Consider the following 23,689-nt stretch of genomic DNA (forward strand, 5'->3'; position numbering starts at 1 on the left):
AGTGATTGGGGCACCGAAACGCAGCCTCTAAATAACGCATTATCTGCTGCGAAACTCATTAATTTCACCGATATTTTGTTATGAAACGCTAGTGCTATTCCCCGTTGAACAAGTTTTGCGGCAGATAATGCGTTATTTAGAGGCTGCGTTTCGGTGCCCCAGTCACTCCCACTATATAGATATACGCGGATCTAAATATCATCTGAATGACTCCAAATGACACCAAAGTTATATGGGTGAGTGAACGATCGTATTTTATGCCAGAAATAAGGTCCAGGTTGTAAAACACTGTAATTCTCCTTTAAGAGAAAATACAATGACACAACCTTTAATACAACAGTAGAATCCTCTTTATTGTCCTTACGCTTTTCACACAAGGAAATTTTGTCCATTGATGGCAAACTATTGGTAACACACTACACAAATAGTGGGATACAAATCTTCTGTCATCCTCTGCCTTTTATGAATGAATAAAAACAAACTATTTTAGGGTTGCATATTAAATTTCATGGAACGAGCAACCACACCTTGTCCTCGCCGGGTTTTGGTTTTACTGCATTCAAGGACAAAATGAGGGAGGAGCCAAAAATATTTCCCATGAGCATTGTGCTGACACAAAGCCCGGGCTAAGAGGCAGGCGAGTGGCGACAGAGGTTCTTCTCTAGCTGTTTGGAGGTGATGACAGAGAGCAGCTGTGGCATTATAGTTCTGAATCAACAGATCAGCAGGCATCAGTCTCACCTCCACTATGTGAGTGTGTGTGTGTTTCCCCGTGTGTGTGTCCGCTGTGGCTCAGTTGACTGACGCAGCTCGGAGCGCTGGCTTCTGCTCTCCAAATGGACGCCGCATTAGTCTATGAAACTTTGATTTCGTCCGCAAAAGGAGCTGAAGTACAAGACCAGATGAGATCACTGCCTTCCGAGTTTGAAGCCATTTCATTTTCTTGAAAGAACTGACCTACACGGTCATATCGGAGCTTATTAAATCGCTGTTGTCCGTAGTTTATGAGTGTTTATGCCGTGGTGGGTGTTTTTGCCTGGCTGTTTGCCGTGAACACACTTAACTGCATATTAGATGTTTTTTTTTCTTTGGAAATCTTTGATAGGAATAGGAGAGCTTCAGAGAAAAAAAAAAGATCAGAGGCCAGGCGACTAGTCTGCGTTTTCAGCTTTTATACCATGATCACTATCACAGCGAGGGCCTCTAGAGACGACTTTTATCCTCCTGCGTCGCTCTTTCTTTCAAACTCACACGAATTCACACAGGAGCAGGAGACCAGGAATCTTTGATCTATGGAAATAATTTTAATTTATAATTTTCAGTTCAGCTCCAGCTTCCTCCCACAGTCCAAAGACACGCTGGTTAGGTTAACTGGTGATCCTTAACCGTAGGTGTGAGTGTGAATGGTTGTCTGTCTCTCTGTGTTAGCCCTGAGATAGACTGGAGACCTGTTGAATAAACTCCAAAATCCCTGCAACCCTCCACAGGACAAGCGGTTACAGAAAATGAATGAATGAATTATCACTAAGTATCAAGTCGTATCAGTCAGTCAGTCAGGCATTATCACAGACTGTGCCAAACTGTAGCGTTATTGAGGTAAGTTTGCAAATGGTTTGTTGCAGATTAGCTATTTTTCGTTCTTACCCTTATCATTTCAAATTTGTTCATCTAAAAGCTACTTCCCTCTTCAGCTACGGCCAGTGACACATTTATGTGTGCAAGTATATGATTGTCTGGAAACTAAACCCAGGACTAACTCTATACATCAATGGACTAACGAATGATAGCATATTCATATATGTCAGTGGGACTTAGAGTTGAGCCACCCCAAAGCTGAAAGAGTGATCGATTCAGACAGTGAGTAAATTAACTCATATGGGCTAATGTACCTCTTGCTCTTGACTGAAATACTCCATCTACTGGTCTAACATAGCCGCAGAACTGGTTCTGGATTGAATCAGAGGGGCTATTTTAGGACAACTCAATCAAACAAAAAGTGTCCCGAGTAATTTTCCCATCACTAAATTGGAGCTCAGACACCTTGAGAGAGCAGGGAATAGAGACCTCACTCTTTCGCATCTAAAGGCGTGAGTTGAGGTGGACGATGCCTCCTCGACACCTCCCCTAGGAGGTTTCCCAGGCACAGGGAGCAGGGAGATGACTCTGGGGATAACCCACCACACACACATCAGGCCTGGCAACACCTCAGGATCCCTCATGAGGAAGCTTGCTATGGATATGAGGAATACCATGCCTGGTAACAAAAATGAATGGATGGACAGAGTAGACTGGACACAGTGTCTGGTAATTATATCGGTCTAGTTCAGATACTAGGTGGCACAGTCAGTGACACCAATGTTTGAGGGTTAAAAACAACCTGATTACAAAATATTCTTTTTATGAATTATGACATTATATACTTAGATTAATGTAATTATATCACACTTACAAAGCGGTTTCTGAAGGCTGAGACATTGCACTTTACAGCCAGTATGGCATCAGTATGGTAATTTCACTTGCGCCTCCTCTGGAAGGTTTATTACACTCTACTATAAGGGTTGAATAAACTTGTCAGTGCTCAAGCCCAGTAGAGCAAGCTGTCTAGCTTTAAATTTGTCCGCAGGAAAAAAAAAGGTAGAAAACAAGAACAATTTGCATAATTATAATCACAAAAATGTGTGGAAAAATGACTGTGTGTGTGCATGTGTGTTTGCACGCATGAAAATCAGCACGATTGTGAGAGAGTTCGTTAATGATGCACTTTCCCCGGTGGGTGGTCGTCGTAAGCTTAATTTTTCAGGCTTGGGAACACCTGCTGTTTCCTCATCAACTAGAATTTAGCACCATTTAAAAACTGAAGAGAAACAAGGACAAAATGTGATATTGAAAACTTTCTTCTTTTTTTTTTGTTTTGTCTGAAAACACAACACAAATAGCAGCATGGTAACTGATGGTATCTGGTCTCACACGGCAACATTTCAAAGAGGCTAGAGTCACAAACAAGTCCGTGATGTAAATGGCTACTACAATGTCTAAAGTGAAGATTGATAAGAGCAGCAGAGCTGAATGCTAATACTGAGTGAGTAAAGAAAAATTAATATCATAGAACATATGTATATGTAACAACATATTAACATATAATCTTACTGCTTGGAGTGTGTGTGACTGTTTTCATTGATTTTTCACATTGGCATTCTCCACTATTAACAGACTGACATTAAAAATTCATAAGTTTGGAATGATAATAAAGGGCAGCATGTTGCATTAGAAATTATTTACCCTGGAAGTATGCTGATATGTGTTAGAGCATGCCACAGTATGGGTTAGAGTTAGGGTTTCTTCCATCATTATTCAATATTAATCTGAAATAGACTGACTCATCTCCTGGAAAGGATGTGTGATGGACAGAAAGATGTCTGTTTTTTGCTTCTTACCATACGACCTTAAACTGAGTTCAACCCCCCACCCCACCCACCCCCACCCGACTGGAGGGCTAACATGAATAAATCCCTCGTTAGTGACAAACAACCCCTGCACGTATAGACACACGCACATTATTTTCCATCACCATGCCCCGTGCACTCACAACTTAAGCCCACCCAAGCATGTGAGTCGGAGCTGGAACTATTAACTTTACATCCGCTTTAATCACCACTTCCACCTTTGAGAGGCGAGGAGAGGTGAGCGGAAAAACCTCTTTACTGAGGCCACCGTTCATTCATAAAAGCGTGGCACGCAGAAGAGCATAGCTAAGAAGGACACATGAAGGACGGTGAAAAGCTGAGGCCGAGAGAAGGACTATGGATAATCTGCCGGTCTTGACAAACCCTAACGACTCTCTAATGTCAAGATCCACTCAGGAATATCAATAAGAGATTACCGCATACACAGACATTTCCTCAAGCAAGTCTCAGACACATTCTCAAAGCGACAGTAAAGATGTTTCCCTGTACTGCTGGCAGATTGCCTGACCTCTAAATGTAAATGCAGCTGGCTTGCACAAAGCAGACAAGTAAAGCATGAACACACACAGTGAAAACTTCTAAATCTGTTCAGCTTTACATTTGTTAGTAACAATATTTCACATAGCTAAATCCAAATGCAATTTAGAACTTTTTTGAATATCACAGATGGCATTACAAGACATGGAATAAAAATATGTACACAGATGGGACAAAATAATTTGACTACACATGCTAACATGCAGCTGTGATATGTTAATTAACAGTGTGTGAGTTGTGAGTTGCAAAGTTCAGCCTCTCACAGGGTCATAGCTTGTCTATCCCTAGCAGCCCTTCAGGGTTGAAATATTAAGCAGAAGTGGCGCAAACAGTTCTTAGAATGGCCACATAATGACTGACTCAAGAGTGAGTGAGTCCTCATAGGCAGGTATACAGGTTGCTAGCTGTCTGCATAGATGTCACCCACTCACCTCCGCTCCACTCACACTATTTGTGAATTAGCAGGTGGCGTCACAGAGGATTCGTCTATGTTTGTATGCATGGTGCCTACATTGTCGACCATTCCTGACCGAGAGCATCCCATAAACCATAATGAAGCTGATCAAATGTGCAGATACAATCTGTTAATAACATGCAGTAGCTCTAAGCTAAAGCTGCTGGAAATACTTTTTGTAGACTTGTATCAGCTGGAATCAGGAAACAGTTAGCTTATCTTAGCTTAATTTAACTTAGCTTAGCAGACTGAACAGTGCTGGAAACAATTAGCTGGATTCTTTAAATCTAAAGCTTTTAAATTGACAATTTAGGCCTCATAAATGTTGCTTAACTTGCTTTTTTCTACCATTCAACCCACAAGTTGACATAACAAGAATTTAAGAACAATATATCACAGACCGTGACAGCTTCAACTATGATCGTCAGAATTGTTTGACTCATCGGTGTGCATCCGATGCCATGCCAGAGATAGGTGCTTTATTTAACAAAAGGTTGTTGTGTACACTTCCAAAGACTTAGGTAGATAAGAGAAGATGTATTCATCTCTGACTTTAGTTGAAGTGGTCTTTTATTGACTTCTAAGAGAGCTGGTTATGGCAACCCAGTGGTACTTGGTTTATTGTTATATATGGGTGATTGTTTGGTGTCATTACATCGAAAGGCAAGTCTTCGATTTAACTATAACAGCCACTGAGGGTTTAAATATTCATGAAACCAGCTGGATTAAAATAAGAATAACATGATAATTACAGAGGCAGGTGGTGATGAGGGAGGAGAACCACAAAATTCCCACATAGACACACATGTTCACAAAGCACACACTACAATAAATAAAATGATTGACATGTTAATACAGATTAATATTAATATAGATAAAAACTTTTAAACTTTAATTAACTGGTTCCAGCCTCAAACTGTGCTTATTCTTCTCAGCGAGTGTTGGGAAAGCCACGGTGTAAGTAATGTCACGTTGAGGCCACAATCCAGCAGAACTCAGTCATAAAAACACACGGGAAGAAAACAACAGGCCCATATTTCAGCACTCGAATTTTACCCAGGCCTCATTAATAATCGTTACCACCCTTAATGACTTTCTCAGAGTGTGCAGCAGAACCTGCACTCCACTTCTCCTTAATTCACCCTCATTATGAGCAAACATCTTGCGGTCGTAAAAAAAAAAAAAAAACATTCAGACAGATGCTACTCTGACTTTCTTCAAGTACACTTTTCATTACGGCTTAAACTTACATGCTGAGTAAGCTGAGATGATGTGAGTCACCCTGACACTGCTGGGTGGCCATGCTGGTCAGTCTGGTCAATTACCAGTTCCTGTTGGGTACCAACAGTGGATTATGTAGCACACGCTGAAGCCGATGTTCCTCAAAGCACAAATACCTGAGCTGGAAACTCAAATTTAGCAATGTCAGGACACAAAACACAGCCATCTTCAACCACAATGCTTGTCATTTGATCATTACTTATTGACATCAGAAAAGCACCTCACATCGTCTGTGTCTGGACCAAAAAGTTGCATTCAAACACACCACAAAGATTCAAGTAAATGGCCAATGCACAGTCTGCACATGTATGAAAGGGAATAACTCTTCATACCAGCAGATGGCTGCAGTCTATATTAGTAAACGGAAACCGGAAAATATAGGATTAGTTGGGGGGCTGACCAAGGCTGATCAGTTTATTTATTCTAGACGATCGTGTTGTTTGAATTCAGTGAGTGAGAGACTTCACAGCTTGTGCCAAAACATAAATCATTTCTCAATGTCATGACGCGCACACAACAAACAGCTGTTCGTGGTTCTGATACAGCGGTAGGTAGAGATCCCTTAGAGAAAGCAGCTGTTATAATATTCCACTGTACCACAGAGGGTGACGGTGTTTATGCACATAGAGAGCGTGAAACTGAGGATCTTAAGTTCTGGATGAGGACAAATGTAGAGATGCGTTTTAATGCCAGGTGTGACCACGGGTACCGAAAGCTGGCCTCTTGTGTCCTGATTCCCCAGTGAACATTGTACTGAACAACTCGTTCTGTCTCCAATATAACGAGCTGAATGGGCCGAAAAGTCACCATCAGAGGTTCGACTGGATCCAATGGTGCTGGAGCCACAGACGCTGATGGACCCTTAGAAGTTTAGATTGCTATTTATCACTCCATCAACCCCCCCCAAAAAAAAAAAGCCCACAAACTATCTTAAGCAACAAAAAGGATAAGCAACCCTTGTGTGATATGGATGTTCTTTCCCATTATTGAGTCTGGAATTACAGCAGACACATAATTTCATAAAAGTCATTAAATTGTCTAAACGTTTCACTGTCTTTCATTATTATTTTAGTAATCACCTTCCCTTTTTCTTTCTGGACGCTTCCATTGACTCCTGTATACAGCACTGGGTCCTGGTCCACCTTTGGTAATGTCAGAAAGTGATGCACTGCTCCAGGTCGGTAATAGTCCCATTGCTGTCACAACTGTCATTCCGCCAATCAATCAAACTTTTTCGTGGGTCTCCGTCTACGTGTGTGTGTGTTGATTAGTAAACTCCATTAACTCTTATGAAATTCTGATGCCAGGCCACGGTGCCCGGGGAGCAGCACTTACGGAACGTCAGGTTTCTGTGTGAGTAATCCGTTTACCGGTGCCGGTGGGAGATAGCGAGGGGAAAATAGGATTTTGAAGCCCCACAGTCAACAAGCAAACTCGCAGGGCAAGAGGCGTGCAATGGAAATGATTAAAGCAAATGGATTTTCAAGTATACAAATATTTAGTTAGAACTGTAAATTCTGCATCTTTAGAATTCACAAGTGTGGCGTGGATGCTTGAGAGGGCAGGCTGATTCAACAGTCGAGGCAGGGCGCAGACTGACAAGGCTCCAAGAGGCTGAACACAAAATTCCTCGCTCAGCGTTTCAGCATTTCTCAATAACTCTCCCTCACACAATTGTAATACCTCGAACCTTATCGTAGAAATGCAATTGGTTTTGTTTCCTCCTACATTGTCACAGTCTGCATATTTAGCCGGTTGAGAATTCAGCTGACTTCAGCATCCCTCCTGGGAGAAATAAAGGCCGAGCTGTCAAGAAGTGTCCCCTCTGACAACCTGGCCCCAGGCTGACTGAGGGGCAATGATGAGGGCCCGCCATTTTGAGGCCCGAGCAAAGGCAGCTAAGGCGTGCCGGGGCGCTAATGATGCTGGCTTAACGATTTCTGTTCTCGGCGCAGATGACAGCGCCGTAACAAGAAGATTCAAACTGGATTCACACATCAGCAGGAGTTAGGAAGGCAAACTGTTGAATACGTGGAAACTGCAAGTTTTGGGTTGACTTATCCAGTGTGGTACAAACAGTTTTTTAAAAATATATTGTGTTTTGACTGAGAAGGCGTCTGTAATCTTAACGTCTGCTCCCAGGTTATGACTTCACTATCCAATCTTTGCCTCAAAACAAAATGATTTATTATATTTTGCCCTCAAAAAAAAAAAGTAAAACCCTTAAGATTTTGCTTCAATGCCTCCAGTCCACATTAAACTCTCCTTGTGGCTCAGAACAGCATGGAAAAATCATTTCTACTGATCAGCACTGACCAGAACATTCTCCATTAAACCTCGCCTGATTGGGATATCAGTTAGACATGGAGCGCACTGGGAGACATTAAGTTTATTCTGACTGGTAGGCTGACTGACAGTCATTGATCAGGCCTCTCCCACTGTGCCTCCTTCTCTGACTGTTCCACAGATGTGCACACGCATTTGTGTGTGCATGTGTGTGTGTGTGTGTGTGTGTGTGTCTGCTGCTTTGTGTTATTGACAAAACCTTGTTCAAAGTTCTGTCAGAAGTAAGTGATTGATTGTAAGAGCAACTGCAGGGTTCTGCTGTGCTGCCATGCCTCAGGCCAAAACCCTGTGTGTGCGTGTGTGTGTGTGAGTGGGTGTGTATTTATGCTTTCTTGTGAGTGTTTGTGAATTTGCTTTTTACAAGAGCAACCCTGTGCTTTCTCTAATCACCCCCACCTCATTTCTTATCACTCTCTGCAGGGCTGTCAATCACAGCAAAGTTGTTACATGAGAAACACCATTGAACAGCGTAAATGCCCCCAGTAGGGTATTTATCAGTAGGCTACAACTAAATTAATGTTTCTTCTTGTCTTCCTTTTTTTGCTGTATCACGCAGTCACCAAATTGCACAAGGGGAAAGGGGAAAACACTCTTTTAGGGATCATTTCCTCTAAACATTCAGTCAATGCTGTCACTCATGCCCTTCAGACATCCTCCATGCTAACGTGTACAGCTTAACTCATCCACAGTGGTCCCCTATCTTCAGTATGAGATGTGCAGGATGATAACCTCTGACAATATGGATCTCTGATCCACTGTGAGGCATAACATTATGACCACCTTCCTAATATCGTCTCCCTTGTGCCTCCAAAATAGTTCTGACACATCAGAGAATGGACATGGGCCTTCTGAGGGAGGGTGTCCTGTGGTGTCTGGCTACAGAATGTCATTAGTGGAGGGCCTTTGGGTCCTGTGGGTTGAGGGGAGGGGCCTCTGTGGATCAGGCTTGTTCCAGAGCATCCCACAGATACTTGATCAGTTACTAAACCGTTTTTGTGTGTGTGTTTGTGTCAGGCTGCATCCTGCTGGGGATGGTTGCTGCCATCAAGGAGTGTCATTGCTATGGGGTGGGGGTGCCTGGTCTGGTCTAGGTGGGTGCTACATGTCTAAGTAACATCAACATGAATGCCAGGTCCAAAAGTTTCCCAACAAAACATTGTATTGTCATAAGATGGACAATGTCACTCAGTGGTTTTAATATTGTGGCTGATCAGTGTATATTCACATACACACAGTCAAAGGGTATAACACAGTGTTGCAACCCAGCGCACATCCCAATACACAAAATTGTAAACGTTTGCTTATCTGCCGACATCTGCTCCTACCCATACTGATGAGTTACTCTCCATATAACGGAGATTGGCCGAGCTAATGGACAGAAAATCATCCTCTAATACAGATCAGATGCTGTGAGTGACAGTACAGCAGGGAGGGAGAGAAGCACACAGTGAATGACACGGGGATCTGTCGCACTCAGAGACATTTTATGTCACTCAATCAATCAGCGGCTTGTTCCTAAACATCCCTGACAGGTAGCAGTGTCAGACTGATTCAGAGAGAGGAAAAAGAAGCCCTCTGACTTCTTGTATGTTCGTAATGCGCTGAATCAAACGCCTCTTTTGTTCCCCAATGTCCTTTAATTCCTTTATCCTCCTTTATCTGTGATGTATATCGACTTTTCCCAGACAAATAATACTCCTCCCTCCGATCTTCCCACTGCCTGTTGCTTTGTTCTCTATCCCCTCACCTCTTTTCCTCTCCTCTTCCCCCTGCAGGCATTTATAAATGAATGTGTATACAGAGAAAGGGGAGGAAGAGGAGGAGAAGAAGGGGTTAGGGCACCAAGGGAGAGGTGAGCAGGGCTTATTTTAATTAACGATTGCCCGGCCCTCCGTAGGTTTGGTCAAAGATTAAAACTCGTTAGGATTGATTCTGGCTTCCAGCCCTATTAAGATACGGCCCCACTGTGACCTGAGTGAATTGGAGAGGAGGTAGGAAGGATAAGAGTCAGACAGGGAGTTTGCATTGAGCATGGAGAAAGGGAAAGCTACGAAGTGACACAGAGCTGGGTGCGTGAGCTCAGACACTCAATTAGAGACCAAAATATACATGATATTATTATATATTCTGGTGTGTGCGAGAGAGGACTGCTGGACAGGTTGTTCTGAAATATGTCTGGACATTAGGAGGAGGACGGGGAAGGATGGGTGGGCAATTATGCCAACTTTTTCATTTCAACATGCAAACGTCCGATCCACTTTGCCGTCAGAGGTACAAATTTGAATGTCAAAAAAGAGCCCAGGTCTCAGGTGGGCCGCTTCCACATTATTACGGGACAAATGTGATTGATAGGAGTTGTGCATTAGCGGGATAAGATTGGCAGGAAGCGCTTTTATAATAGGGCAACCAGCGCCTACACTCCACCAAAGACCGATGCTGGGATTTGCCTGGCAAATGCAATATTGTCTGAAAGCTAATTCATTTTTGCTTCTGTCCATCCTTTACCACTCTCCTTCTTTCCCATTTTCCATTATCCCGTTCTTCTTTCCTTGCCCCGGTGATGTAACCAACGTGACAGATAAGCCGAAGTGAACCACTCTAAGCATTCCTCCGTGCAGGGACCCAGTCAATTCACATCAAAAATTCTGGCACTTCCACAAGGAGCCCGCGCCCAGGAGCCAAGATAGGATCCCAGATAGGGCAACGTGTGTCACACATGTCCTCCCGCATCCAATGACACATTAAATCAAGGCTTTTAATTAGTGCCAGTGGCCATTAGGATTCTAGCTGCATCAAAAAGGGGCATGTCGAGACGGTAACTCTAGGCTAAACTCCCTCTGACAAGCTCAATTACGAAGGCAATCTTTCCTCTGGTATCAGTTTGGTGTGGCATTAGTAAATTATGATTCCACTGTGGGGGCTCTGCCTCAGTCAGAAATCTAGGGTGTGTGTCATGTCGCTTTCAGAACAGCTAATAACCTCCACCTCAGCCCTCTCCCCTCTCTCACGGCTATCTTTCTGGATCTGAAGTGAAGACTGTACTGAAAGCCTGGCACTGCGCCGAATGTCAGTGCTTTTAACATCGCTCATTAAGAGCCGTGTGTGCGTGTGTGTGTGTGAAATAAACTGTCCAGACTTATCAAAGGCTAAACATCTCTCCTAGGGGTTTATCCAAGAGCTGTGCTGCTGCACTTCAGCCTAATATTTGTAATAGTTCACATTTGTCTATGTTTGTGGATGTGTGTGTACATTTGCACTGAGAGTGGTGTATTCACAGGCTTGTGCTGACTGTTGGAAAGTGGGGAATCAGCTCTCTTAGCCAAAACAAATATGGAGTTAATCTGAGAGCCCGCTCCCCACATACTGTACATCCTCTAACACGGCCCCAGGCATGCAAACTCAAACAAGACGAGAGTTTGTGCGCAGTGCTATCATCTATCAGAGGCTGTGTTTACGTGCACATGTTGCTTGGGGTGGAGAAAATGACATCAGGTGCACAGCATATAGGGCTCGGTTATTTTCATAATCAAATAATTTGGTGATTATGTTTTATTGTTTTGTTCAGAATGTAAGCCTCTGTTAATATGTGAGAAGCTGGAAAATGACGTACACCGTTCAGGCATAACATTATGACCACCTTCCTAATATTGTGTAGGTCTCACTTGTGCATCCAAAATAGTTCTGACTCATCAGAGAATGGACATGAGCCTTCTGAGGGTGTCCTGTGGTGTCTGGCAACAGGATGTTATTAGTGGAGGGCCTTTGGGTCCTATGAGTTGAGGGGAGGGGCCTCAGTGGATCATCCCACAGATACTTGATCAGTTTGGGATCTAGTGAATTTGGAGGCCAGGTCAACACCTCGTGCTGTTTCTCATGTTTTTTTGAGTTGTTCCTGAACCATTTTTGTGTGTGTGCCATCAAGTTGTGTCATTGCTATGGGGTGGGGGTGCCTGGTCTGATCCAGGTGGATGGACAAATGACTAATTTGAGAGACACCATTTGTGGACTTTTGATCACTGATAAAAACGGCTAATTAAAACAGTTACATGCTGAGCACAATTAAAAAATAAAAAACAATGAATGAATAAAATATTTAAACCCTGAAATGTAACACCTTTGTGTTCTTCACCGATGTATCCGATGCTGCACACTGCAGGTACCAGACAAAACAAAGGGTTGATTGGCAGCGTGCCTGCCAGCCACTACCGATTTAGCCTTTAGATAATATTCTGGACTCGGAGAGGGAGAAAAGGAAGCACGGGAACGCTGAGATAATAGCCGCATGTGGGTACGTGGAGACATTGTGTGTGTGTGCGCGTCCTCTCTTGCGTGTGCGTGTAGGTGATATGATTCCTCTTGAGTGTGGCTTGTGAGGTGGAAGAGGAGATTACTGCACCACGCTTCTATAATTACCTCTCATCTCTCAGCCATTGCTCTTAAACACAATGGGGAACGCCAGGCTACCGCACGCTCCAACACATGCACACACACAGTGGGGCGCACTTCAGCACAATGTACCCGGGTGAGAGGCAGTTATTTCTAGAGGGTTACATTTCACTCAAATTGTGATTGGAGACCACCCACACTGCCTTTAAGCAACACAGGTCAGCTTTGCTTCGAGCAATACACACACACACTCTCTCTTTCTCTTTCTAATCTCGCTCACACAAGTCGCTGGTAAGTAAGAAGAATGACTCACCTGTAGCCGTCCTTCCCACACACACAAAAAAAACCCACCTAAGAATCTATTCTCACAAGTCAAGTTCTCACATCACGCCATTTCTGTTTAGTCGGGATAATGCGGAAAAATCACCTGTTCTCTCTCTGTCACACACATGCATGCGCACACACATCCATGTCACAAAGAAAAGAGCGGCAACATTTCCCCACAACTTCAGCTGCATCCCGTCTTCATTGCACCGACTCTCGGACAGAGCCATCTTTAATAACCGTCACGCCATCAGGGCTAAGTGTGTTTTGTCGTTGACACCGTCTTACAAAGATGAATAAACCAAGAAATTCACAGCCTCGAATAAGTCATTAATAATATGCCACAAGTAAATTGCTCTGGCACAGTGAATGACTTAGTACCGCTCCCTCTCTCTCTACCCACTTGCTCAACTATTAAAATAGCAATATGACTTCTTGTGGACGTTCAGACTCAGGGGGCCATTTCAGTCAGCTGGTATAAAAAGAGCGGAAGAAGAAGAAGAAGAAGAAGAAAGAGAACAAATAAAGAAGAGGAAGAAGACATCTGCTGTCATCTCTAATACATTTCATAATCTGGTGTGTATACTAATCTGCAACAGATTACAGAGGCAAAGATGTGAGTCAAAGATATTCAAATAGAGCCATCAAAAGAAAAGAAAACAGTAAAGCTGGTGGATGTTTTTTGGATTCAGCTGAAAGAAAAAAATATATATATTATTTTAAACTTTCAACAAGGGACTCTAGGAAAATTGAAGCTGCAGCTTCTTAACACACCCACACATGCATACCCACACAGTGCTCTGGTAAAACTCACCAGGCAATACCCACACACTGGACTGGACGTCCATTCCTGACACACTAACATTAGGACACTTTGCAATCTTCTCATAATTAAGGATGCATTAAAACTGTGACAAAGCAGCGCTTAGCTGCAAATGAGATTATAGTGTCCCCGTTGAGCCCGAGGCGTACAGCTGTCTGGACATGCACAACTTCCCTTTTGCAGGCCTGATGCGTTCAGCGAGCATTTTATTTAGGCAGCTGGCACTTAACGGGCAAACGGTCCTCGCATAAGCAGGGAAGGCTGTGCGCGATAATGTGACAATGCTGCGGTGACAAGAAAACACCTCAGGAGAGTCCTCAGCTCACAAATGAGCACATACAAAACACAGAGTCATACACGGGCATGCTCGCTGACACTCAGCGAACTGGTTCATTATATCGCCATAAAACTAATGTGTGCCTCATCTGTACTGACAAAGTGGAGGCACTGTCGCCAGCTCTCTTACCCCAGACATACACAAAGCGAGATAGAGACAACAATACTTTCCCTCTGACATTATTGGACCAAGGTGTTTTATTCCAGACGGAAAGCAGACACAAACGAGATTACGCACACATTTACGTCTTCTGGAAGTCAACAAGGAATTGAAATCTCCGAGATGCCTCCTGCACTTGCAGAGAACAAAAGCAAAGAGTGACCCAAACTTCCCAGAGAGAGCTCACACGAGAGGTATTTCTGTCCGGAATGACAACACGCCAAAGCAGAGGAGTGCAGTGGAACAATTTGGGCATTGGATCGCTCAGACAAGTGTTGCCAAACCGCAGCGCGTCTCACAACAGTGAGCGCAGCAGCAGCAGCTTTAAGGTGGTCTCCCTAAACTGAGCCAAGCCAGCGAAATCAGGCGCTTGTATTACGATCATTGACAATAAAGGAAATCAGCATTAGCCAACATTACGCACCACATTACGCAACGACATTTTCATGCAACACAGACACGAACAGATTCAATATGCATCTTTTTTTATCAACTTGTCGATCTCTCGTACTCATATACTTGGTGAATTAAAATAACAACCGAACAAAAGTGAAAAGTCATTCCAATAAAACATGCTGGATATTATTAAAAGAGTTGCACTACAAATAAACTCATATTTTTTTCTTATTTCAATTGATGTTGATGAGGTGAATGGCGGACAGGTTGTGACATTCCCAAACCACCTGAAGTTAGGTGGACCAAGCACTTATCGGGTCTATATATTTAATCTTTTGGGATTTTTTTTTTTTTTTTTTTTTTTTTTTCTCGCATGCAATTTTAAAACCGATGTTTCATACGCAGCTTCACTCACCCGTCAACTGGTCATAGGATCCATCCAGCTCTCTGGAGTCCGACAAGCTTTGGTCGCGGTTTTTCGCCTTCATATTCCCCGTGTGCGCCGGAATGTGGAACTGTGGGGAGGAAACAGCTGATATGTTGGTCGATTCTTGTGGGGAAAAAAATAACTGTGGTTTGTTTTTCGCCTTCACGGAGAATGGCTACAAGGACACTGTCGTTAACAAGTCATAGCTTTTAGGATTTGCCATAAATAAAGAGGAGATCCCTGTGTTGTGTCGTTATTTCCCGTGTCTGCGTTCTGTGTGCGCTCTCGGCATCCAGGAGCTGAGTGAACCAAGCGCGCTTCTGGTCGCCACTCTCACATGGGTAGGAACGCGCGCACGCACGCATTCACACACAAACACACACACACACACAGAAAAAGATGAGATGAGATAAAAGCAGATACAGAAATATTAAATCTGGTTATGGTTTCGTGAGATCTTAAAACATGTACGAGTGGATTAAATATGAATGTGACAATTCCATTTGTCCCCAGTGGTAGTTGTGTATGTGGCTTCATTCATCCACTTGTGAGTCGGTCCTCTGCCATTAATATCACCATCACATCCTCTCTTAATGTTCTCCACTGAGTCAGTGCCATGTCGGTTGTGTACAGAGACATCAGGAGGAGCAACAAGGAGAACACTGCTGCTGCCAGGCAGAGGTTCTGACTATATCTGATCTATAAATACTCACTGGCTCAGAGAAGCCTTGTGTCTGTTCGTTTTATTCGTCTCTCCCTTCCTGTGTCTTTGCCTCATTTGGCCCCACCACTACAGAGTGACATTTGACCACAATCTGTCCAGCAATCTGTCTTTGAGGCCATAGTTTTCTGCATTAAATCAGGCTTTGCATCAAGGAGTCTCGCCGTTCATTCATTTTATCGCATGCATGACTAGTTGCAATATTTGTCAGAGTGTTATTGTGTAGTGAAGTTATTTAGATGTCCATGGCCTTTGCTCAAAGGATTCAGATGAGCGTAAACTGTCATGCGCTGGGCGCCGTAGATCTCTCCCAGTGCTCTGCTCAGTCATCCATTCTGCTCTCACAGGAACCGGCTGACATATGAATCTGACATGTGTCACTAAAAGGTTGGCAGTTCGACGCTGGCTTCATTTGGACCGCTTTAAGTGTCATATCTGTCACCGAAATTGCCCTTTAAATATGCATTCGTCACATGAAGCACTCTCACAGTGCCAGCAGCAAATGCTCTTGGCATGAAGCCCTCGACCTGTCTGGTACCTAATGAGAATATACAGTTATTATGTAGGTGGGTTCTTTTTCTCTTCTGCATGAGACTGCTAAAAAGTTTTACTTCAGCCATTCACTGCAACAAAAAAAAAAAAAAAAAGACTCATATTACTTTTTTATTTATTGGTCAAGCACCAAAATGTATTAGATTTGTTTCCAAGCCTTATTTTCTTAGTAAGGTGTTTGGGTCAGAGTTCACAATAAAGAAGAATTGTGACTTCTGCTCTTGCGCCAAATTCGGTTTCAACATATGAAGCTACACAAGCTCAGATCCAGCAACTTTTACGAAAGCTTTGGTGATTTTTTTCGTATAGAGGAGTTACAGAAATCAGAGATTCTTAGACGTGCTTGTGAGATATTTCAATATCTACCTCTCTTGCACATTTATTCCTTTTGTGTAGTGACAACTCAATGCACATTCTCAGGATGGAAAAAGATCAAAATCTGAATGTCCATATAACCTTGTGTTTCAGTTACATTTATCAGACACACTGACACTTCTTGCGTTGAAAAGATGCCACCTGTCCGGCGTAACAATATGAACTGAATCAGCCCACAGCCGCTCTCCTCAACAATAGACAAACGTTAATACCACATTAGCTGGTCATTTAGTTAAGCATACACCGCAATATTAGCTGACAAGCTCTTGTTTTTTTGTGTTTCACATTGGTTTACTATAACACAATGGGTCTGATTACCAAGATTCCTCCTGAATGACAGTGGCCGCATGTCCAAGAAATAAAGGTGCTGCAATGAAATTCAAATGACTCCGGTCTCTGCTCATCAAATCAGTTCTGTTTGGGCGGATATCTTGTCTGTGGTGATTTTATTGCCACTTGCTTTTTTTTTTTTTAACTGATGCCACAACAGCAAGAAACCTTCCTTTATTTGTTTGGTCAAACTTTGGGATCAGCATGTGGACAAAAATGTGCTCGTATATGGTGCTCAGGATACCCATTACCATATAGATGCCGACATGGTTGATTTATTTGTGATCATTTACAATTTAAGTGTGTAAAGTATGACTGAAAGGCACCAAAGCACCTTGGAAAAAGAGGTGAGTTGAGGTCGTGGAGAGTTGGATGTTCCCCTCCTAAGCTCAATTTAAAACCTGCACGCTGCCAATAAGCAGAGGGAGGCCCACAATAACCACAAGGGCCGCTCTTTCTGTCATCTAATACCAACAAAATATTTCACAGATACGGACAATTGGATAGTGATTGGATTTCTGTGTGTGGTAAATGAAAGGAGACAAGGAGAGGTGGATTCTAAATGAGGGCGAGGAGGAGGTGTGTGCGAGAATGAAAGATAGGGGAAGTGGGGGGATCGATTCATGGCGAGTTAGAGGGGATTTAGTGATTCAGAGCAAAAATAAAAAGAACTGGCAAGTCATTGATGAGGAGGCTGTCTGTGACCGCAGGGTTAGACGGGATTTCTAGACAAATCTAGATGTGGATGCGCGTACGTCATAACTGTGCAGTGACCCAGAGACAACCTTGTTGTATTTCAGACGACGAATAGCAGGAACCAGGCAAGAAGCCAGCTGGACAGCGAAGTCTGCGGCTGCTTTATTAGCAAGGTGTTCTTTGAATATATAATTTAAAATCCAGAGAACATTAAAGTACAAACCAGAGTTGTAGTTTTTTGCAACCTGGACCTCATTTCTGGTATAAAATACGATCGTTTATACACCCATATAACTTTGGTGTCATTTGGAGTCGACTGAACGATATTTAGTCCCGCGTATATCCATATAGTGTGAGTGAATGGGGCATCGAAACGCAGCCTCTAAATGACGCATTATCTGCCGCGAAACTCGTTCATTTCACCATTATATATCCATATCCCACTATATGGATATACGCGGATCTAAATATCGTCCGAACGACTCCAAATAACAACAAAGTTATATGGGTGAGAAAACGATCGTATTTTATGCCAGAAATAAGGTCCAGGTTGTAAAAAACGGTAATTCCCCTTTAAGTCTTAGCCCTATCAACATCTCACATGGTCTCTGATCTCCTGTACGACCTTTGTATTCTTGTTGACTTGTGAGTTATACTGATCCAGTTGAGCAGTAAATCATCACAAATCAACTCTCTGGATTATGTCTGCCTATACTGATATTTACAGTAAGCTTCACTTATTTCACAAGTCCACATCAGTGCGTTTGCAAATGCAGCCGTAAACTGCGAGATAGAAAATTCACATTAACCAGAAACCTCCAGCACATTGTAACCAGATTATTCACACAAGCTCAAAAGCTCATACAGGTTACGTAGCTGGTGTCTGCAAGTAATTGATAAAACTCTGGGAAAGCAGGAGAGGAGGAGAAAGGAAAGGGAACTATTGCGATGCTACCTCTGGCTCTCGCTGCAACCCCAAGGTCAGTCCTCCGTCCTTGGTGACTCTCTCACGAGCCAAACTGCACCGTGAATATTAATGGCACCAAACCCTGAGATCCCCAAACAAAGGTGCACGTGTGCTCTAATCACTGAGCGACAATGCCACCAAAAATCAAATCAGCACGTCACACAAATGCGCCGTAAAGCTTTATATATCAATATTTGCAGCTTCGTTGGGATCAGGGGAGAGAAGGGTAAATATTCTCTGCCAGAATAATTCTGCACCTCGGCAGAAATGACGGAATAAGCAGGATTAACTTAGAAATAACTGTCACTCTGTATATTTCAAAGCCTCGAGCTTCCCAAAGTAGAAAGAAAACCCTTCTTGTTAAGCAGCATTAAAAAACACTTCAAACGTCTACATGACACTTTCATTATTCACTGCAGCCAGCGACCTCCAGCACAGAGCTGTCAGCTTGCCCTCAGTCACACAGCCAATGCTGACGGAGTGGCTGATTGATGACATCCAGTGAGCCTCAGACAAACGCACACCAGACGTAAACCTACATGTATTAACTGTATATACAGACGTATTTCTCTTTTTCCCCCCACGTGGTGCAGTTGTCAAGCTTGACTCCTGCCAGAAGCCTACGAGTTTGAAGGTCAAGCACAGTATCTCATTGCACTCTTCTAAACAGAGATCTCAGATGTTATTCCTGAAACCACTCTCTCACTTTGAGTTCCTGATGCTCATATTCCCACTGAGACCACTGTGGGCTTCCACATCTGTTCCAGTTGTGCCTTCAGCTCCTGCTGTTTCTCGATCTTTCCTCCTCCAAATATTACCGTCAGATGGAACTGCCAGGTCTATCCCATCCTCATCTGTTCTTTCTTAACCATGTCTACGTCTGGTTGGTTAACTAGCAGCTGCTCGTCAGTCTGGAGCTTGAAGTCACAGATGTTCCTGTACACAATCCCTGCCATTTGGTCATGCCTCTCAGTGTACGATATCCCAGCCTGCGTCTTACACACTCCTTACATGTGCTGCACTGTCTTCTTGTCACACTGTCTTCTGCCTGGGGCGCTCTCTTAGCAGTTCTTCTGGATGCTCAACCTGGATAGTGGCTCTGACACTCAACAATCCTCACCCTCCCTCTTTTCTTTGCTCACTGAGTCTTTGGGTGGTCCCCATATGCACTGTGAAGAGTTTCTGTGTCAGCTCAAAGGTCATTTGTTTATAATTTCCCCTACAGTAGACATCCACATCCAGAAATTGATAACAACAAAGGGCACTTTTACACCGATCAGCCACAACATTAAAACCACTGACAGGTGAAGTGAATAACATTGACCATCTTGTGACAATACAGTGTTCTGCTGGGAAACTTTTGGACCTGGCATTTGTGCTAATGGTGCTCAGACATGTCCCACCCACCTAGACCAGACCAGACACCCCCACCTCATAGCAATGACACTCCTTGATGTTCAGCAGCCATCCCCAGCAGGATGCAGCCGACACAGACACACACACAAAAAACAGTTTAGGAACAACTAAAAAAAAAAAAACACGAAGAACATCACAAGGTGTTGACCTGGCCTCCAAATTCACTAGATCCCAAAGTATCTGTGGGATGATCCTCAGAGGCCCCTCCCCTCAACCCATAGGACCCAGAGACCCCCACTAACAACATCCAGTTCTTTCAGGGCTCTCCAACCTCAGAAGGCCCATGTCCATTCTCTGATGTGCTTTCCTTGTGCCTCCAACTGTCGTGGAGGCACAAGGGAGACCTACACAATATTAGGAAGGTGGTCATAATGTTATGCCTGATCGGTGTATGTGCCATGTGTTTGAGTGTGTCAGTTGCATCACTACAGTATCAAAAAGGTCAACAACAACAGTTTTTATATGATTTACTTATTTTCATGTTCAAAGGTGTCATATGGTCGTAAAACCTCAGACTGGGTGAATTTCCTCTTCAGTATGACTTTCAGTCCCATAAACTTCACTTTTTATATACAGTTCTAATAACCACAGCAGCCGCCTGGCTCCAAACTACATATTATAATCTGAACTTTAAAAGAATTATAGTTTCGTCTCCATCCTCATTCCTTTCAGCGGTTCATTTCCATCTGAACCTACTACTAACTGTCCATTCTGTTCTCATCAAACCTGCTGTAACCTTAATGCAAACTGACTGACCGCTCTCGCTCTTCGCCTCTCCCCCTCTCCCCCTCCCTCTGATTCTCTCTTTTCTCTCTGTAGCTCCGTCTTTGTGAAACCTCCATCCCCTCCTCTAAGCCGCGGACACGCAATTACATCATTCATGAAAGGAAAAGTGTGTGTGACCTTCAGAGAACATGAACGGATTCCCCCTTGACTTGCTTCAGATTTTCCCGTGTAATCACATTTGACTGTAACTGTTTTTTGTTTTGCTCCCTGGTGCTGTCTCGGGAAAAGAAGGATGACACAACCCCTGACCCACAGGTTAGTTTGTTGTCTCGGGGAGCATTTAAAACCTGTGATAGCTTTTGACAGATGTCGGCTGGGCTGCTGCTACCGACGTCACCTTTTTGCCAGAGGGATGACACCGTCTGAGAGAGAGTGGCACACAAACACAGACACGGCATAGCTTGCATGTCGCTGGGTGAGTGTGGGTGAGAATTTATAACCTACATTGTTTCCTCCTGTTTTATCATAACATACTTATACTTATGCCTCAGGTCTAGCACACTATAGAGAGCAGCGGAAAAATGTTGCATGTTTTTATCTTTATTGGCCTGAAGGAAAGAAAGCCTGGCAGAATAGTAGCCCATATGAATTACTCATGAGTGTAAAGTGCATGCTTTCTCTCTCCCTCTCTCTTACACTCACTCCCTTCACTCATCTTTATTTGCTCTTACTCTATTTTCTTCCCCTTTTTGCAATCTCCTTCATTCCTGCCGTGTGTCCTTGTGGATTCTGTCCCAGACGTGTCCTCTCCATCCAGACAGTCATTTCTGTGGAAAGATACACAAACACACCCACACACAAAATGGACCATATTATCCAGAACTGCTCCTTATGATTGGCTAATAAACACACGATTGCTGTTTACACAAATCATCCTTCTCCAGTGTGCCGTATTCATCTTTCAAAGACTTTAAGTCGGGGTCGGGGGATATCATTTTAGAAGGCTCTTTATGTGATGGGAGTCAATTTATAGCGGGCTCAGTAACATAAAATCGACCTTTGTTAGTTTGGGGATGGGAGTTTTACATATAAATGGTCGTTGAACGGTTTTAAATCTGGTGTCTGTGGTGACATTACCACTCTGGCACACCGATAATTGTGTGTTTCACATTGGTTTACCAAAGCTGTAGAGACGAACAACAAAAACCAGGGATACACAGCAGGCTACGGAAACTAGGACCAAGGCAGAGCCTATGGTGGAAAAATATAGGAAGCCTCCAGGAAAGATTTCTAATACCCCAGAAACAACTTAAACTCTTTAGAAGAAAGAAGTGAATCTGAGAAAGAAAGTGACTGACACAGAGGACAAGACAGATTATCACTGGTGGCTTTTCCTCGTTGGAGAGCCCTGAAAGAAGTGACTGAGAGCAGACTGATGTCAGTTGCTGGAGATTGATAGACAGGTTTGGACTGTGAACAAAATCCAGTCCTGGTTCTTTTTGTTTGGACTTTTTTCCCCAGCAAACACAGTGCATATAAGACTGTTTATAACATACTGTACATAGTCTAAGCAGTAGATAAGTTGGCTGTGCTGCCATGGGTAGCACTGTTTAATAACATAAATATGAGGATTAAAGTATACATGAATTATGACTATGAGGTATTTTTAACAAAAACATGTCCACAAATCTTTGGTCCATGTCATTCATAACTTGATTTAACTGTGTCAACTAAGTAGGAAATTACAACAATAAATACAACTCAAACAGACGAATTATTAAAATAACCTGTCAAGGAAAAAGCATCATATGAGGAAGTCGGAACAAATCTGGGCAGACAAAGCAGTCCACTTCTAAAAAAACAGGCCTAGACAGGCCTTGGTTTGTACGACTGGGGAACACCCTGTTGATGCGTTGGTTAGTAACACAGGAGCCCCACAGGGGACTGTCCTGTCGCCATTCCTGTAGTCACTTTGTACACCTCTGAGTTCCAGTTCGACACAGAATCATGCCACCTGCAGAAGTTCTCTGATGATGACTCTGCGGTGGTGGAGTGCATTAGGGATGGACAGGAGGTGGAGTATAGGCACCTGGTGGAAAACTTTGTGAAGTGGTGCAGCTGGAATCATCTGCTCCTAAATGTGAAGAAGACCAAGGAGACAGTGGCGGACTTTAGGAGGACAAGGACTGCAGCCAGAACCATAAAGATCTTAGAAGTAGAGATGGAGACTGTTCAGACCTAAAAGTATTTAGGTCTCAACTTGAACAGCACTCTGGACTGGAGGGATCACACCAATGAGGTGTACAGGAAGGGGATTAGCAGACTCTGTTTTCTGAAAAAACTCAGATCTTTCAATGTGTGCAGCAAGATGCTGGAGAGCTTCTACAAATCTGTTGTAGCGAATGCCATCTACTGTGCTGTGGTCTGCTGGGGGAGCAGCACCAGAGCCAGAGAAAGTGCCGCTAGGACGAACAAACTCATCGGTAAGGCTGGCAACATCATCGGACAGAAAATGGAGATGTTTGAGTCAGTGAGGAACCGGAGGTCACTGAACAAACTGCTCTCCATCATGGACACTCCAACCCACCCACTCCACAGCACAGCACAGAGACAGAGGAGCTCATTCTCAAACAGACTCATTCAACTTCGCTATCACAAAAGAATGGTTCAGGAAATCCTTCCTGGCGTTTGCCGTACAACGGCTCACCTGTGTGTGACAGATGAACAATTCTGCACAGTCGTTGGTTCCCTCTGTTACTTCTTCACACATTATATTAGCATATTTGCATAACTTGCACACGTGTCTCTATTTATTTATTCACATACTTACTACATTCATGCCTAATTCTGTTTATATTTAATATTTTGTTTTATACTGCAAACATTTAAGAACTTTTTTGACTATATCTTCTTTGATTTGGTATATTTTTTTGGGGGGGTTTTTGTATTCTGCTGCTCCAACACAACAATTC

The 23,689-nt window shown here is 43.3% G+C and overlaps 1 protein-coding gene across 3 annotated transcripts in view; it reads right to left on the minus strand.

The window, feature by feature from the left end:
* The window catches only part of LOC311500390 (A-type potassium channel modulatory protein KCNIP2), a gene marked incomplete at both ends in the record, with an annotated part of 81,321 nt that extends 65,762 nt beyond the window's left edge, over positions 1–15,559 (minus strand). For all 3 annotated transcript variants that reach the window (XM_084561774.1, XM_084561772.1, XM_084561769.1), the window contains one exon: positions 14,923–15,559. In XM_084561774.1, the coding sequence (XP_084417900.1) occupies positions 14,923–14,995 (73 nt within the window). The remainder of the gene's footprint in view (positions 1–14,922) is intronic.
* Between the last annotated feature and the right edge of the window lie 8,130 nt (positions 15,560–23,689).

This window comes from Chelon labrosus (genome assembly GCF_963514085.1).
Source record: "Chelon labrosus genome assembly, chromosome: 15".
NCBI lineage: Eukaryota > Metazoa > Chordata > Actinopteri > Mugiliformes > Mugilidae > Chelon > Chelon labrosus.